At 38.2% G+C, this 17,578-nt stretch overlaps 1 protein-coding gene across 3 annotated transcripts; it reads left to right on the top strand.

The window, feature by feature from the left end:
- Positions 1-1,403: 1,403 nt before the first annotated feature.
- Positions 1,404-17,336, top strand: LOC127424913 (SWI/SNF complex subunit SMARCC1-like). Of its 3 annotated transcripts, XM_051670460.1 has the most exons (29): positions 1,467-1,599; positions 2,105-2,155; positions 2,252-2,371; positions 2,608-2,693; positions 2,867-2,948; positions 3,052-3,144; positions 3,833-3,902; positions 4,069-4,138; positions 4,236-4,311; positions 4,496-4,618; positions 4,738-4,817; positions 5,004-5,125; positions 5,219-5,278; positions 5,384-5,418; positions 5,499-5,611; positions 6,654-6,725; positions 6,821-6,934; positions 7,448-7,601; positions 7,916-8,026; positions 10,318-10,377; positions 10,480-10,738; positions 10,842-10,994; positions 11,270-11,319; positions 12,212-12,305; positions 14,043-14,176; positions 14,675-14,809; positions 16,416-16,572; positions 16,799-16,870; positions 17,002-17,335. In XM_051670460.1, the coding sequence occupies exons 5-29, from the start codon at positions 2,916-2,918 to the stop codon at positions 17,046-17,048; spliced, it is 2,487 nt and encodes an 828-aa protein (XP_051526420.1). In that variant the 5' UTR covers positions 1,467-1,599; positions 2,105-2,155; positions 2,252-2,371; positions 2,608-2,693; positions 2,867-2,915; the 3' UTR covers positions 17,049-17,335. The 3 variants fall into 3 exon arrangements, with proteins under 3 accessions (XP_051526419.1, XP_051526418.1, XP_051526420.1); XM_051670459.1 differs by lacking the exon at positions 2,105-2,155 and having other exon boundaries at positions 1,404-1,599; positions 4,744-4,817; positions 17,002-17,336; XM_051670458.1 differs by lacking the exon at positions 2,105-2,155 and having other exon boundaries at positions 1,404-1,599; positions 17,002-17,336.
- The last annotated feature ends 242 nt before the right edge of the window (positions 17,337-17,578 follow it).

Genomic DNA, 17,578 nt, shown 5'->3' with positions numbered 1-17,578 from the left:
TGAAAAACAATAAACAATTTAATGTCTTTTTATTATACTTCTGTTAAATGTGCCATTTATTGTCTCACAAAAAAGGACAAAGCCTGCCTGTGTATATTGAGGGGCTGGGCTGACAAAGCAACGTTCAAGGGCAGCTGCATTTTGACATTAATATCAATGAGGCAGGCTAGATAGCATTTTATATGGTTTATAATGTTATGTTCAGAGCTTGACCAAACACAGACAGGCCCAAATCTAAATCTGTTTTATTTAATAAAATATCACAATATTTCACATGTGTTTGTGTTGTTATCTGCAATTTCTAGTGTTATATAACTATACAAGAATTAGATCATTTTAGATGGTCGAGTAGATGATTTTGGTCTTTTTTCAACCACTCAGAAATTGTATTAATTCTAATGATGACGCCCTTAAAGGGATAGTCCACCCAAAAATGAAAATCCTCTCATCATTTACTCACCCTCATGCCATCCCATATGTGTATGACTTTCTTTATTCTGCTGAACACAAACAAATATTTTTAGAAGAATATCACAGCTCTTTAGGTCCGTACAATACAAGTGAATGGTGGCCAGAACTTTGAAGGTCCAAAAAGCATATAAAGGCAGCATAAAAGTAATCCATATGACTCAAATGTGGTCAAATTCACATCTTCAGAAACAATATGATAGATGTGGGTGAGAAACAGATTGATGTTTAAGTCCTTTTTTACCATACATTTTCCTCCCTGCTCTGTAGGTGGCGATATGCACAAATAATGCAAATCACCAAAAACAACAGAAGAATGTAAAAGTGAAAGTGAAAGTTGATATTTAGAGTAAAAAAGGACTTCAATATTGATCTGTTTCTCACCCATGACTATCATATTTCTTCAGAAGACATGGATTAAACCACTGGAGTCTTATGGAATTATTTTGTGTTGCCTTTATATGCTTTTTGGAAGTTTTAGTCAGCATTCTCTTGCATTGTATGTACCTACTAAACTGAGATATTTTTCTAAAAATCTTTGTGTTCAGGAGAAGAAAGTGTGGACGCAGCTTACATTTAAATTATATATATATATATATATATATATATATATATATATATATATATATATATATATATATATATATATATATATATATATATATATATATATATATATATATATATATATATATATATATATATATATATATATATATATATATATAATATACTGTATATATATATACATATTAATAATATATTTTTGAACTGTGAATTAGTTTGGGCTGAAAAACTAGCTGTATACAAGATTTTAAACCATCTATAAAAACTAGAAGGCAGTGGGCAGTACGTCAGTACTCAAGTCGTTTGGCGCCTTCGTCAGTTTGGCCGCTAGAGGCGCTGTGGAGTCTTCAGTCATTCTGGGTAGCGGAGGCTAATTAGCATGTAACAATGGCCACACAACCTCTAGGATCTGCTTCTGCGGGACCTACTACAAGTCAAGCCGGTTGTAGCTCCTCATTCAGCCGAAGAATGGACGGTGGACCGTGCTGTAAACTCTGGGAGAGCTCAGAAATAATCTCTCAGATGGAGACGGTCCGCAGCTGGATCGGAAAGCATTATAAAAAGGTTAGCCAGCCGAATAGCGGGACAACCCATATGATGTGGTTACCTAAAGCTTTCTTTGATTTCTTCACATACAGTTCTGGTTGTCCTTTTGTTCTTTTATAGTTTTCTGATTCACATTAATGTTTAAAAATGCTCGGCTTTTTATTTGGATGTATCTTATCTTTTTGGGGTGAAATACAGAAGTCAACTGCTAGCTTGACAGAATACTGTCTAAACGTAGTATTTGACAGATCACAAATGACAGCCTTCACCGTGTGCTCATGTTTGCAGTAAAGTTTGGTGTAGTTCAGACTCCACAACAGCACCTTTTACTAAAGTGTAAAATGAAATGCTGATTTTTAGTTTCCACATGGCGTAATGTGAGTAAATGTTCATTTTAGCATGCTAGCACCTTTAAGTTTGCGGAAACAGACGCTTGTAGTAAAGAAAAGGTTTGTTTACATAACCTGAGTGACACACCCACTCTCAGTGCCCATACCATCACTGATCACCCTCCACTGTGTAGGTATTGTACTGATGTCTACAACTAAATCGGTATTACAGTGCTACAAGTACGGTGAGTGGAAACTATAAATCCAAAAGAAAGTTAAAACTTCAGGTCTCTCTTTCAATCTCACTAATCTGTAATCTGTTTTTTTTTTTTTATGTCAAGTATGTGCAGACTGATGCTCCCTCCAGCAAGTCTCTGTCTGGGCTGGTCACCCAGCTGCTGCAGTTTCATGAAGACTCTTTTGGCTGCCGAGCAAATAATCCAGGCTTTACAAAACTCCAGGTGAGTCACTGCTTTTTCCACACTTTTATGAGCATTCTCTTTCACTTATCTTAATGTACAGCCGACATGCAGCGCACTCCTTTTATTTTTACAGTTTAATGTAGTTCACTTTCAGTTTCTAACCTGATTGACTGATTCAAGGAAGTAGCCATCGTCACACCCAGATCATTCATGACATAGGACCTGGTTTTTCAGAGTTGTGAGCCATCAATGTGAATTTGTTTCTTTGTCCTCAGGCAAAGTGTTTTCTAGATCTGCGGCCCGCCGGTGCTCTCTGCCATATTCTGGGATCAGTGTACAAGTTTAAGACAGAACAGGGCTGGTTAGTATTAACAGCTAATGTAAGCTCTCTTGTATGTTGTTGCCAAATGTACGACGTGAGATGGATATCAAATCAGGTGATCTTGTCCCTTGGCTGATAATATTGTGTGCGATAAAAATGCTGTCAGACGTAACCCATCCAGTGTGAATTGTTTATTTATTTTTTCATCCAAGGAGACGCTTTGATCTGCAGAACCCATCTAGAGTGGATCGCAATATAGAAATGTTTGTCTGTGTGGAGAAAACACTGATACAGGTATTTGTGCTTGGATCTTAGCAAAGACATTATTTTTTTTTTAAGGTACAATATCTGACCTGTGTGTGTGTGTGTTTTTTTTTTTTTTTTTTTTATATACTAGAATAATCTGTTAAGCAGACCTGTAGTGTACCTGTCCCCTGACTTGGAACAGAAGCAGGCTCTCAAACTCAAAGACATAGTCATGCGACACCAGGTGAGAGAAAATGGCAAAAGAAACAGAGAAATGTAACCTGTACACCAGGGTTTCCGTTAGCTGGTAATTACCGTTGTTGACTGTTGTAATGTCCAACAAATTCAAACATTCTTGGACACAGTGTCCAGTGGACACCAGGCTTATGTGATTTTCAAGTTGGAATGAAAAACTGGGCACATTTGACTTCACTTTGGCAGCAAAACGCATTTGTGCTATGAAAAATTGGAGGAAAATAGTCATAAAAATAAAGAGTCAATGAAATTAAACAAGCTGAGGAATTAGATGAAATAACCTATTACGATTTGTTATTTTAATATTTATTTATAAACGAAAATATATGAGGCAAATTGCAGTTTAGCCCCCCCCATTGTTATATATATATATTTTTAATTAGACGCTAATTATTTTTTTATTTTATTTTATTTTATGAAAAAGCAGCTATAATGAACAAACATTTATTGGTGAATTTACTTAATTGTGTTATTATTAGCCTATATTGCATTATAATGCATATTCCATTGCGTTTACAGTGCAAAATAAACCCTGAAATGAGATGACCGGATTTTTTCCAATTTGTCCGGCAAACTTTATCATTCCCAAACACATTGGTCGGCACCAAAATTTCTTAGTTACTCTGCTGTACACACATATTTGTTCATGTTTAATACTCTCTTGCTCACTTTTTCAGGGCACAGTGACAGAAGAGAAGTCACAAGCTACCCACCAGATATACCCATCACCCTCCACAGAAGATGAAGGTGTGTTTAGGTTTGGATGCATCTGTCAGTTTGCATGTGCAGAATTAGTGTTTATTTAATGTGTAACATGTGAATGTGGTGGCCTGGTTTTATCTGACGAAATAGACATACGTATTTTTGTGTGTACTGTTTGTTATACACAGTTTTGGTTATTTATCTTTTTCAGAAGAGTGGCTAAGACCAGTCATGCGATTAGATCAGCAAGTAATGGTGCATTGGGGCATGTTCCCAGATAGGTAGAGAATACATCACACGCATATAATTAAAATACACAGATTAAAAATTGCTACATTTCGTACTGCATTTCCTTATTTATTTTTATTTTTTTTGTAGTTATGACTCTCTTATGTCAGCAAGTGATGTGGATGGAGAAGTGGAGGAACCCCCTAACCCAGACAGGTGCTGGAAGGTGAAGAAATCTATTTAGTTTTAATACCTTGAATTCCCATGATCCCTACTCTAGTCCTTACTCTCAAGATCACTTTGTGTATTGTTTTGTATTTGTTGTATGATTAAAATACTGAGTTGGGATTATTTGTAGTGATAGATAACATTTCAATGAGATTATCTTCTAAAACACCTGTTTTTCTCAGGTTCATGCCAAATGGGTCCTCGACACTGACACATTTAATGAGTGGATGAACGAGGAAGACTATGAGATAGATGAAAATGGGAATAGTGTGAGCTTCCGGCGGCGTATCTACCAAAGTGAAGGGGTATATTTTTCTTCAACTCTGTCATCTCATTTTTTGAGGTTGTTGTTGTTGTTAGTTTAGGATTGTTTCTGTTTGTCTTTTTTGATTGAGGCTTTTTCATTTCCTTTATCTTTCACAAGGAACAGAAATCTGTGAAGAAGCGGCGACGCTCACCTTCTCCATCATCCTCTGAGTCTAGGAAGAAGGGAGGAAAGAAAGGGTAGAGTTATATATATCTCTCTCTCTTTATGTTCCTCCATTTGCTTCACTGTTGTGTCACCGCTTTCTTTATTATACATTCCTTCCTCTGTAAGAATGTCAAGTGTGTACTGTAGTGTGATTATTAGTTGAAAAAAGAATATGTAGTTCTTATTTAAAGCTTATTCATTTTGGTATAACCCTATAGTTCATGGCCATATAAGAGGCGTGGACAACAAGAAGAGGAGGAGCCAGAGGAAGACCTCACTAAAGACATGGAGGATCCAACACCTGTCCCTAACATGGAAGAAGTTATACTGCCTAAAAATGGTAACTGTCTCTTTCTTTGGTGTTCAGTTCCTCGGTGGTCTGTTTGGTTTAAGTTGGGAGAGTAACACCATACCTTTTTCTTATTGGCTACAGTGAATCTAAAAAAAGACAGTGAAAACACCCCAGTCAAAGGAGGGATAATGGCTGACTTAGGTAAGTTTGTGTTCTTGTCTGCTTGGAATTCTCAGGTGTCTGACCATTCAGTAAATGATGTGGTTTGTTTGAGAGAATTCAATAGTATCTTTAATATCTCCTCAGATGACCAGGAAGAAGACCTTCTCTCTGGAGTTAGAGTAAGTCAGGTTTTTTGTTTTTCAATTGTCATAGTTGCATTATGAACTTGTGCTTTAAAGGTGATCTATTAATTGTGTAGGATGAAGAGGAACAGAGGGAGTTTGGCCGTGGGATGGAGGGAGAGGAGAGTGCTACAGAACAAACACATCACATCATTGTACCCACCTATGCATCCTGGTTTGACTACAACTGGTGAGAGTTTAATTGGACATCTGTTCAGATCTCTTACATGCAAAGTGCCTCTAGTTTGACAAAGGCTGGACATTTTACATTGTGAAATGTAAAATTTAAAATAAGGAACCTCAACCAAACATAGCCCAAAACAGAACAAAACCTAGAGCTAAAACTTAGTTACTGCATTCCTCAATTGGCCCCACTTTTACATATGTATCTGGGAATATCAATAAAAGTGACTTAATGCTTCAGGAAGTCTTTCATCTTATTGATATTACTATATCAAATGGGACTGTTTTAAATTATACATACACAGACATAAAACTTTTACAGTGCTCAGCTTTTTGTGACTGCTGAGGTGTCAACTGCAGGGAAAGTTTGAGTGTAATAGATGGTATTTAATTTAATGCATGCCTGCCATTCCTTACGACTTCATTTAAAAGAGCTTCCTTATTACTGAAGTGAAGTATATGAAGTGTTCTACAGTGCCAGAATGGAAGAAAATACACTTTGGGTCTTTGTACAAGAGATTTAACAGGCTCATAATGCAATTTTCCTTAATAATACATTTTACAGAGGCCTGGGCAGCCAAGCGAGTATTGACGCTGACTACCACCCCTGGAGTTGCGAGTTCGAATCCAGGGTGTGCTGAGTGACTCCAGCCAGGTCTCCTAAGCAACCAAATTGGCCCGGTTGCTAGGGAGGGTAGAGTCACATGGGGTAACCTCCTCATGGTCGCGATTAATAGTTCTCGCTCTCAATGGGGCGCGTGGTAAGTTGTGCATGGATTGCGGAGAGTAGCATTAGCCTCCACATGTGGAGTCTCTGCGGTGTCATGCACAACGAGCCACGTGATAAGATGCGCGGATTGGCAGTCTCAGAAGCGAAGGCAGCTGAGACTTGTCCTCCGCCACCCGGATTGAGGTGAGGAAGTGTGCCACCACGAGAACCAACTAAGTAATGGGATTTGGGCATTCCAAATTGGGAAAAAAATAAATACATTTTACAAAGAGCACTATTGGACTTGATTTCTCTTCTTTTTTTTCATACTGTCTGGTAGTATTCATCAGATAGAGAGACGAGCACTGCCTGAGTTCTTTAATGGCAAAAATAAGTCCAAAACACCAGAAATGTAAGTTAATACATGTATGCACACATGCACATACCCTCTGTATCAGAATCATCATATATCAGAAAAACCTGTAAATATTTCTTTGTCATTTGTAGATATCTGGCATACCGCAACTTCATGATTGACACATTTCGGCTAAACCCTCAAGAGTATTTGTCCTCAACCTCCTGCAGACGAAACCTGACAGGAGATGTTTGTGCACTTGTAAGGTGTGTGTGTAATCACGTTTTACTTCCATGTTGGGCTGCACGATTATGAGAACTGCACATTATGTTCTTTATAGGTTACCCATCTAAAAAAATGCTGAGAATTGTGTTCCTGAATTACTTTTTTACGTGGAAAAACAAACATGTTGTACAGAAAGTGAGCAATGCAGCAATACTAGAACACTAGGTTGTTGTTTCTGATATGCTAATAGACTCATTTAAATGCCTCTGATTTGCTATTGCATGCATGCACACAACGAACCAAAAAAATATGTTGTAAATAGAAAATGTTGACGCTTAGTTCACCTAAATTTAATGATGTAATTGACACTTCACGATTCTAGAACTGCAGCAGCTGTAATTGTAATCTCATTAATTTTTTCGATTAATTGTTCAGCCCTACTTCCAAAGAGCACTATCAAGAAGCATTTACCCACTTCTACTTGCATTGAGGAATTAACACCTGTGCAAACATAATTTGAAATTTATTTATAAACCAGAGTGCTTTCATTTTAGAGTTCATTCATTTTTGGAGCAGTGGGGTTTGATAAATTATCAGGTGGATGCAGAGAGTCGACCCCTCCCTATGGGCCCACCCCCAACACCACACTTTAACGTTCTTACAGACACTCCTTCAGGACTTGTCCCGCTACAGCACAGACCCTTACAGGTAATACTCTAACACTCTTGCCTCAAGCATCAGTAATTACATAGATCAAATGTGTAAGGAATAATGTACTGGTCTTTATCACAAAATAAATGTGGACCGATTATTGTACGTTATCCCACTTACTAAATGGCTACTTAGCAAATAAATAAAAATGGACATGAAACATTGATTTGAGTTCAAGTAGAATCAAGCATTCCAGAGCCATATATTTGACTTTTAATGTCATTAGCCTGATGTGATGAATAGATTAGATATCTTGTTACTGTTGGTATATAAATTTGATTCTCATGTGTCTTCTTATTTTGTGTTTTAAGGTTTCAGCCTCTCAGCATATGTTGCATTTCCCAGAAAAGTCCAGAGAAAAGCCATCTGACCTACAGAACTTTGGTCTGCGGATAGACATTTATGCCAAGAAACATCCTAAGGTAAAATATGCATACACGCTGTTTTTGCCTCCTCTATAGTTTCAGTTTGCAGTTAGGGCAGGGTATTGATACAGTTTTCCTGATTGGATTCTAATTCAGAACCCGATTGGATTATTAAAAAGGCTACAAGATGGCGCCGCGGATGGCTGCTTCGTTGTTGAGCTCTAGTGTTTTTGTTACTTTTGTTTGTTTGTCATGTTTTTTGTCACTCTTTCCCAATCAGTTTCACCAGGGTTGAACTGCTGAATATTCGGCAGAGCATACCTGATAATTTTTTACCAGTGTTTGATTATTCTGATGTTTTGTTAGACATCTTTTTGGAGGTGCCGAGTATTCATCTGGCAAATGCCCGCTCACTCACCAACAAAACTGACAAACTGGTTGTGTTCACTCAAACAAATAAGGACTTTTCTAACTCCACTGCTCTGTGTTTCACGGAAACCTGGCTGAATGAAGTCATCCCGGACAGCACGTTACATCTGCCGGGCTTCCAGCTGTTCAGAGCGGATCACAATGCGGAATCATCTGGGAAAACGAGAGGTGGTGGGACATGCTTTTACATCAACGAAAGTTGGTGTATGTAACAGCATTAATGAAGATGTGCTGTCCTAATTTAGAAGCGCTCTTCATCAACTGTAAGCTTTTCTACTCGCTGCGGGAATTTTCCTCGTTTATTCTGGTGAGTGCTTACATCCTACCACAAGCATGCATGAACGCAGCGCTGCAACAGCTGCCTGATCACATCACAGACAAGGAGCAAAAACACCCGGACACTCTTATCATTATTCTGGGAGGTTTTAATAAAGCTAACCTCCCCGTGAACTGTCAAAATGCAAACAACATATCACATGCCCCACCAGAGACCGAAATATACTGGACCACTGCTACACTACTGTAAAGGATGCATATCGCTCTGTCGCATGTGCAGCTTTAGAACTCTCTAATCACTGTCTGGTTCATCTTCTCCTGACCTTCAAGCAGAACCTAAAATCAGCTAAGCCTGTAGTATGGACTGTATAGTGATGGACCAATGAAGCAGAGCTGGAACTACAAGCCTGCTTTAAATGCACTGATTGGAGTGTTTTTGAAGCTGCAGCCACAGACCTGGACGAGCTCACAGATACTGTGACATCATATATCAGTTTCTGTGAGGATATGTGCATCCCTACTAACACATTTTTTATCATTCAATAATGATAAACCATGGTTTACAACAAAACTCAGGCAGCTTTGTCAGGCCAAAGAGGATTCTTTCAGAAGTGGGGATAAAATCTTGTACAACCAGGCCAGAAACACTGACTAAGGAGATAAAAGAAGCAACTCTGAAAAGCTAAAAAAACAGTTTTCAGCCAGCGAGCCTGCATCTGTGTGGAGAGGCCTGAAGGACATCACCAAATACAAGACACCACCCCCTCACTCTGTAGAGAACCAACAATTGGCTGATGACCTGAATGTGTTTTACAGCAGGTTTGAAAAGCCCAGTCTCACACCCCCTCCCCCGCTCTGATCTTCACACACCCACTTACACCTCCTGCATCCGGGACCCTCACTATTAGCACTGGTGCATCTCAGGGATGCGTTCTCTCTCCACTGTACACTTCTCCCTTTACACGAATGACTGCACTGCAAAGGATCCCTCTGTCAAGCTCCTGAAGTTTGCAGACGACACCACGGTCTGTAGACCACTGACATAGAGCATCTGTAGATGAGCACATGTTAATGAGAGAGGACTTGAATGGCTTTATCTCATCTGTGCCATGCATGATTAGAATTAAATGTTTTTTGTTTTGTTTTTGATCAACAATTGACTGTAAAGAACAGAAAGGTTTTTAAAAGATACATTATTCAATGACAATTGGGTTGCGTGGATCTAGCCTTTGGACACTCGGAACAACTTTTAATTTTAAAATGCAGTAAAAGGATCTCACTGCTGAATACTTCACCAATATACTGCACAATTACTGGTGAGTGAAATGGAAACATTTACCAGCCAGTTGCCAAATATATACATTTTAGTTACATAGCACAAAATTAGGTTGAAATGCATGATTTCCTCTTATTGTAGCGCAAGGTTGCGCATAGAGTAAAAGATCGTTCTTGGGATTTAAGAATCGATATCGAGATACTTATGAAAATATATATTTTCACCCACATCTATTTGCAGTGTTTATCCAGAACTTTCCAGAATCTATTTTTTACAGTGTATTTGTCCCCTGAACTGTCCATGGTTCTGAGCAACTGACACGTCTTTGCTCTTTTTCTTTTTCCTCCTTTCTCTTGTTCATCTTTAGAGTAAAGGTGCAAGTGCAGGGAGAGAATGGACAGAACAAGAAACACTGTTGCTTTTGGAGGTGAACAAGCCAATCAATTAAGTCAAGAAGATTGTGAATGCTCAAATATTTTCTACTCTGTTGTCTTTGTTATTCATTTCTATTATTTTCTCCTTTTCTAAGGCTTTACAGATGTATAAAGATGACTGGAACAAGGTGTCGGAACACGTGGGCAGCCGTACGCAGGATGACTGTATTCTTCACTTCTTGCGGTTGCCTATAGAGGACCCGTATCTAGAGAACTCTGAAGCCTCTATGGGCCCACTAGCCTATCAGCCTGTTCCCTTCAGCCAGTCAGGGAACCCTGTAATGAGCACTGTTGCTTTCCTTGCGTCTGTGGTCGACCCTCGAGTGGCCTCTGCAGCCGCCAAGGCAGCGTTGGGTAATTGTTTGTTTGTGCGTGTGTGTGTGTGTGCTGATATTTGTGCTTTTGAAGATATTTGTGGTAAAGAAGAATATGTATTCGATGCTTGTCTCTTTTTCAGAGGAGTTCTCGAGAGCAAGAGAGGAGGCCCCGCCAGAATTCTTCAACGCCAGCTTTCACAAATCACAGAGAGTTGGGCATAATTTAGATCCTGCCTTTACCCTACAACCAAGCGGTATTGCAGAACTTGAGCCAGACCAATTAGAAAAGACTGGTAATCGTCTCACAATCTATCTTTCTGTCTCTCACACATACCCACAAGCACACACACATAAAGTTGTTAGAGTAATTAAAGAATGATTGGAATAGTCGTATTACTTAGAACATCCAGGGGAGGGCAGTAAGTGAAAGAAGAAAACTTTCATGATGTTAAATGTTGTTTAAACAAGCACCTTCTATCCACTCTATATACACACATGTGCATACTGCAGTTTATCATATTATATGTTATGCGGATATGACACACTCTTGATGTTTGTCTCTATTTAGATGGGACTGGTATAGAAAAGATGATTGCCGAATCTGAGCAGCATATAAAGGTACAAGAAGCTGATTTGGAGACAAATTATCGTCCATTCTGCTATTTGTTTCTATTTCACAAATCCTAATGAGAAGAGAATACTCTCTATTACAGTGTTTCCTACAGAATTCTCTCTTGGCAAGCCCTCATAATGGTTTGAACTACATACTAAACAAAGTGATATTATTCTTTATCAAAATAGTGTATATAACAAAAAAGCCATTTTTAACAAAAAATTTTTATTTTTGCCTACTTAGTCATATAAAAGCCCAGTCATTAAGTGAATCAGATGTTAATTCAGTAACCATTCTGATGGAGTAAGTTGTTAGACTGATTTGATAACTCTTGAATTTGTGTGTCTCGAACTATTCATTAAAAGATTTGTCTCATAAGAGTCATTCATGTGTCAGATTAGACTGGTCGCACTGTATTTTTGTTTTGCATAAAGAATGTAATGTTGTCTATTGCCTACCAAGTCTTTTATCTCACCACATTCAGTTCAGACTGCAAACTCACAAAAACATAATCTGAAGCGTAATTACTTTTGCCGTGGCACAGGAAACACTGCTATATACAGTATTACATGATTACAGTTACTGTTTTCCTGTAAATGAGCTCATACGAATATCTGTAAAAGCTTCTTTTTTTTTTTTTTTTTTTTACTTCACTGAGTTCACTCAAAGATCAGTAAAATGTATCTATTAATTGATGTCTTGTGAGAGACTGATTGTTAGAGATAGTCTCACTAGCTGCTGCCTATCTGTCAGAAACGTTGGTGATTGACCGACAGATTGGGGTGGGCACGGACAACTGGGTCAGATTGGTTGAGAGAAGATCAGGTTTGATGGTATTGAAGGCTGAACTGAAGTCCACAAATAGAGGCTCAACTGATTCAGTAATATCTCTTTTAGCCTGAGGTTGATGGTGTCTTGGGAAAGGGACAGCGTGTGAAAAATGAGGAGAAAGAAGAAAGTGAAGGAGAGAGAGGAGAGGAGAGCACTGCAGGTCAGTACAGCACAGACCCAATTTACACCTTACATTAACATGCGTTTTCGGTGATCGGATCGCTGTTGGATAGCAATTGACCACATTAAATGCCAGGTGTAAATGCGCCCAAGACGCATTGTGATCAGATCATGATTCGGAGGTGGTCAGGGAGGGATTCTGACCACATTCAAAGAAGTTGTAAATGCGTATTTGGTATCGAGATACAACTACATAAGTAATTAATTATGTGATGAGGTTACGCTACTGTTATCCATTGTTAAAGTGCTGTGTTTTGGGTTCTTGTCTTTTTCTGTTTATTCTGCCATTGCAATGTGAAGAACACAACAGACACTACATCTTGAAATCTTGTCATCTTAACAATGAACGATATCCCGTGAATTATTTCATTGGAATACACTTGGTATATATCGTCTCTCTCCTCAAATCCCCACTCACTCGTGTCTCTCTCCTGTTTTCTAATCACTTTTTAAAACCAGTCTTCCCTTGCGCGTTTCGGATGAGAAGCATATTTAGCACTTACATAGTGTCGAATGCGAGATAAACATCATTACATTTGCTTGGCGAACTGATATTTAGCTTTGGCGGCTGCCAAAATTTGTACAATGAAGGAAAAACCCTGACTGTTAAAGTGATCGGAAGCATTTTAATTATCCATCCCAATGTTTTAAAATTCATTATATAATGTAGAATTTTCAGTTACCACAGCCTCTGATGTAATATGTTAGTACTGCTTTCCATTTTGAGTGGGTAGCTTTGATCGGATATCTATCCGATCACAGTGGAGACGCATTTGACTGCAAGGTGTAAATGGAATCCAGCTGAAGAATATCCATATACTGTCTGGATATGAAACGCATGTTAATGTTAACGGGGCCACAGGTGCTCTTATGACAGATACAGTGTTACCTGCATGTTGAGACTCTTTCACACTCTTGCACTTTGAAATATTATTTAAGATTTGATGTTGATAATGCTAAATGCAGTTAGGGTGAAAACCCAGTTACGCTAAAGCTGTAGTGTACTAACAGTACTACCCATAATACATTTGAAAGGAATTCAGTATGCATAGGATGCTAATTTTTGTATGCATGTAATACCCACATGACTTTGTAATACCCAAAGTATACTTCGGTTAGACGTGAACGGTGAGCGTCCGCAAACAGGAAATTTAATCATCAACAGAGTTCTTGTGCACTGAACGCGCACAGCACGATTTAGAATGCACAAGCGCCTGGAATTATTTGCATTAATTAATGGGTCCACAAGGTGGCAACACTCACACATGAACCGTCGCTGTCACAAAGAAGCACTAGAAGATATAATCACCACTAAACTACAGGAGACGATTGTGAAAACAACAGCAGTGGATGTACACATCAAGAGCATGTCTGTGTGAAAGTATGAAGGAATATAAATATTTATGTGTCTAAACTCATGAGGAGAAATAGTCCAGTATCTCATAGCAGTCGTATGCGCATGTGCCAACCACTTGTGAATGCACGCACAGTCATATGGAGTATACTTTGACAGGCTTGCGTTCGAATGTACGCAGACGCTGGCATTCACGTCATAACAGAAATATATTTTTGCCTTTAATTTACAGTGTTCAATGTCTACAATGCAATGCATATCCTGTAATCTAGTGATTGTTTCATGCAACCTTCATTGCTGCATATTGTGTACTGCTTAGTAGGTATGTAATTGTATATGAAATCTCCTCCAATGTTGATCCAGAGGAGAGTTTTGAGTTGGGCCATGGCCAAGGGGAGGGGGAGGACATGGGGAGATGTGCAGAGCTTGAGCTGGTGGAGGGAAACATCGCCACAGCCGCTGCTGCAGCACTAGCCTCGGCTGCTACCAAAGCAAAGGTGAATGTCAAATTTCCTGAGTAATTACAGGCACCCACTAAAGGATCTTGAACATTAAAGGGTTAGTTCTCCCAAAAATAGAAATTCTGTCATTTACTCACCCTCTTGATCCAAATGTGTATGTCTTTCTTTCTTGGAACACAAATGCAGATGTTAGGCAGAATGTTAACCCCAGTCACCATTCACTTTCATCATATGGAAAAAAGATGCAATTAAAGTTAATGGTGACTGAGGCTATCAGTCTCTCACAGTCTGCTTAACATCCCCTTTTGTGTTCCATGTAAGAAAGAAAGTCATAGGGGTTTGGAACAACACAAGGGTGAATAAATGAAAGCATAATGTTTATTTTTGTGTGAACTATCCCTTTAATAGTGACAAAACAAAACTATACGGACAGTACATTATAGTTTGAATGCTTGGACTGATGACTTGCAATATAAAAAAATCAATTCCTCTGAACTCACTTCTACTTTCTCTTTATTTTTCCTGTTACTGTAGCATTTGGCTGCAGTGGAAGAGAGAAAGATTAAGTCTCTGGTGGCTCTCCTGGTTGAAACTCAGATGAAAAAGTTGGAGATCAAACTGAGACACTTTGAAGAGCTGGAGACCATTATGGATCGAGAAAAAGAGGCGGTGAGTTAATGTGACTCTTTCAGTGAGATTTATTAAAGCAGACCTGGCATCTGGTCAGGGTTAAAAGATTAATTCATTTGTGAAAATTGGGAGACTTTGAGAGGACCCTAAATAGTTTCATAATGCGTTTCTTAACGCGTTGTTCTACAAAGATCTTTGTAAGGTATTGATCTATTTTTGGCAGTTATCTGTCCTGAATAATGCATTCATAATATGTTGCAAACGAGAAGGGTATTTAACCTCCTGAGGACTGAGCATGGCTGCTGTGTGCGTTTTCCATTTCCCTTTTTGATTTGTAACTAATAGGACCTAATAAACAAGCAAAAAAAATATATATATATATATATATTTCTAGAGCAAATAGTTTTACTAGAAAGTAATATACACAAATGTGGACAGTGTAACTAAGTTGTGAAATTTAAAAAAAAAATTTTTTTATCAAATTGTTTATGATTCCAGGAGTGTTGGTTATTCATGTTTTTGAGATGTTACAGACATTACAGCTGATTTTCTGTAAAGCTGAATAAATAATTCTGATTCAAAGTAATGGCCAGCATTGTCCAATCACTGTCAACCATGTTAAAATAAAATGTAGCATTATAAAATTCTGAATCTATGGACTGAATACCATTTGTCCTTTGTCTGCCAAACATGTTTAGTGGTTTCTGCCTGAAACTGAATTTTTGGATTGAATGTACTTCGCTGCATATAAAGCTATAGGATGCTTCCATGCTCCCTATTTAGTGAATGACTTAACCTCCAGTGTTCTGTCTGTCTTCACTGGTCTCAGAACAGTTTGAAATTCACCTTATTTCATCCTAACTCCATATAAAGCATCTGAAAGCAAAATTTTTCAGCTTTTGGATGAACCCATTTATTCTCAATGTGAAAATGCACAGTAAATATATAGGAATGTATTAACAAATGTTAATGAATAGAATCGTATTGCACAGTGATAGAAAAATTAAACATAACAAAATGTATATTAAAAGGAAGCTGAATGACCCACAGATGTGTTAGAGTTGAAAGTTATTAAAAATAACTAACATGTTTTTTTCTACTTTCTGAGGAAATGCGGTGCCAGTTTCCACATATGTGGACATCATGTTTATCAGCGCACTGACGCACGAAAAATGAACGGATTTTTTTAAAGCAGCATATCAAACGAAACTAGAGATTCTGCTCTTTACAACCAACCATGTTTAACTTATATTGGCGCTGCATCCGTAGGAGCGCTTCAAGGAAATCGACGCCATGCTGTTGTGTCACTTGACTGTGCGTCAGAAGTTTAACCCTTAAATTACTAAATTGTTGTGAACAGTATTCAGACCTTTTAAATTAATTTAAATTATGCTTGTAGCGAGGCCAAAATACAATGTACACACATGTGAATGTGGGGTCACACGAGGTTAAATGGAGAAAAATCAAGTATTTTTTTTTTAAAGGAAAATTCTATCATGTACCCACCCTAATGTCACAAAATATGCTAAATATCATATAGTATGTGTTGTACAGAAGAAAGAAAGTCATATGGCTTTCAAACAACTTTTTTTTTTTTTTTTTTTTACTATTTTAAAGCATGCGTCTTTGTCTCTCTCTGTTATAGTTGGAGCAGCAGAGACAGCAGTTATTGTCTGAAAGGCAGAACTTCCACCTGGAGCAGGTGAAATATGCTGAGGTGAAAGCACGACAGCACATGGAACAGCAGCAGCAAGCAGGAGCTTCACAGAGCAGCAGCACAGCATATAACCCTCTTCACCATGGTACACACACAAACACACAATTATAGTCCACACTGATCTGATGATTATTGTGCATACTGTAGATTAATTGTACACATATACACACAAAAACAACAATCTTGTCCACTACATCTGCTATATCTTCTCCACATTCACTCCCTCTGTCTTTTGCTATTACTCGCTTTTGACTTTTTATCTCATACTCGCATGCATACATATCAAATTTTGGTTTTCGCACCCCTCTCAGGTCGTTCGGTGGGCAGTGCTGGTACTGGACAGGTGATGGGTGCACGGCACCCCGGAGCTCCAAATGGCATGTGTGAGTAACACATGCCTCAACCCAAATGCTCACTAAACATTTACTGATCAACACTGGCACAACCAGTATCCTGTGAAAGGAGAGCTGTTGTACTGTATAGTTTTCAATCTGACTACTTTTTTCCTACATAGACCAAACTCCACCTTCCTCACAGGCTGATGGGGCCGCATCCATGTGAAGATCACTAATGGAGTTAAGTCTACACTGCCTTAAATCCCAAACTCCTTCAACAACATCAGATAAAAGACACTGTCACATCTTGTACAAGTTACCCATATTCACCTCTTCAATAGTGCTTGTTTTGTGTATATTTAATTTTTTTTTAAGCATTTATGCTGCCGTTTAAGAGTCAAATTTGAGGCTTTTTTATTGCCGTATCTGTCTGTACTTAATGTTTGTAGATCTGTTTTGTATCGCCACCAAGCTCTAAAAAATGTGTGACTGAATAAATCTTTTATATAAATGTATTACCCTGCTTGAGTGAGTTTTTGCTTATTTGCAGATCCACAGTGATTTCTGATATTAATGCACTAGAAGAGCATCACTTACAATCCTTTTGAAGTCCTCTTTGTTAATTTTAAGAGTTAAATTTACAAGGCATATTCTGAAATTTTGCATGCAATTTGTAGCTTATTTGATACATTTTTAAGCAAGATTTGTTTTACCTGAAAAGTTTTCTATTGTGTTTTATATATATATATATATATA

The sequence above is a fragment of the Myxocyprinus asiaticus genome, chromosome 34 (assembly GCF_019703515.2).
Source record: "Myxocyprinus asiaticus isolate MX2 ecotype Aquarium Trade chromosome 34, UBuf_Myxa_2, whole genome shotgun sequence".
Classification (NCBI taxonomy): Eukaryota; Metazoa; Chordata; class Actinopteri; order Cypriniformes; family Catostomidae; genus Myxocyprinus; species Myxocyprinus asiaticus.
The sequence above is the reverse complement of the archived record's forward strand: the minus strand, read 5'-3'. Positions and strand labels throughout refer to the sequence as shown.

Excerpts from the sequence above, each read along its gene's own strand:
- LOC127424913 (XM_051670458.1), top strand. The coding sequence starts at position 1,423 with ATGGCCACACAACCTCTAGGATCTGCTTCTGCGGGACCTACTACAAGT. Across the intron at positions 5,419-5,498 it reads ACCTTCTCTCTGGAGTTAGA|GATGAAGAGGAACAGAGGGA; the intron begins GTAAGTCAGGTT and ends TTAATTGTGTAG. Across the intron at positions 11,320-12,211 it reads AATCTGAGCAGCATATAAAG|CCTGAGGTTGATGGTGTCTT; the intron begins GTACAAGAAGCT and ends TATCTCTTTTAG.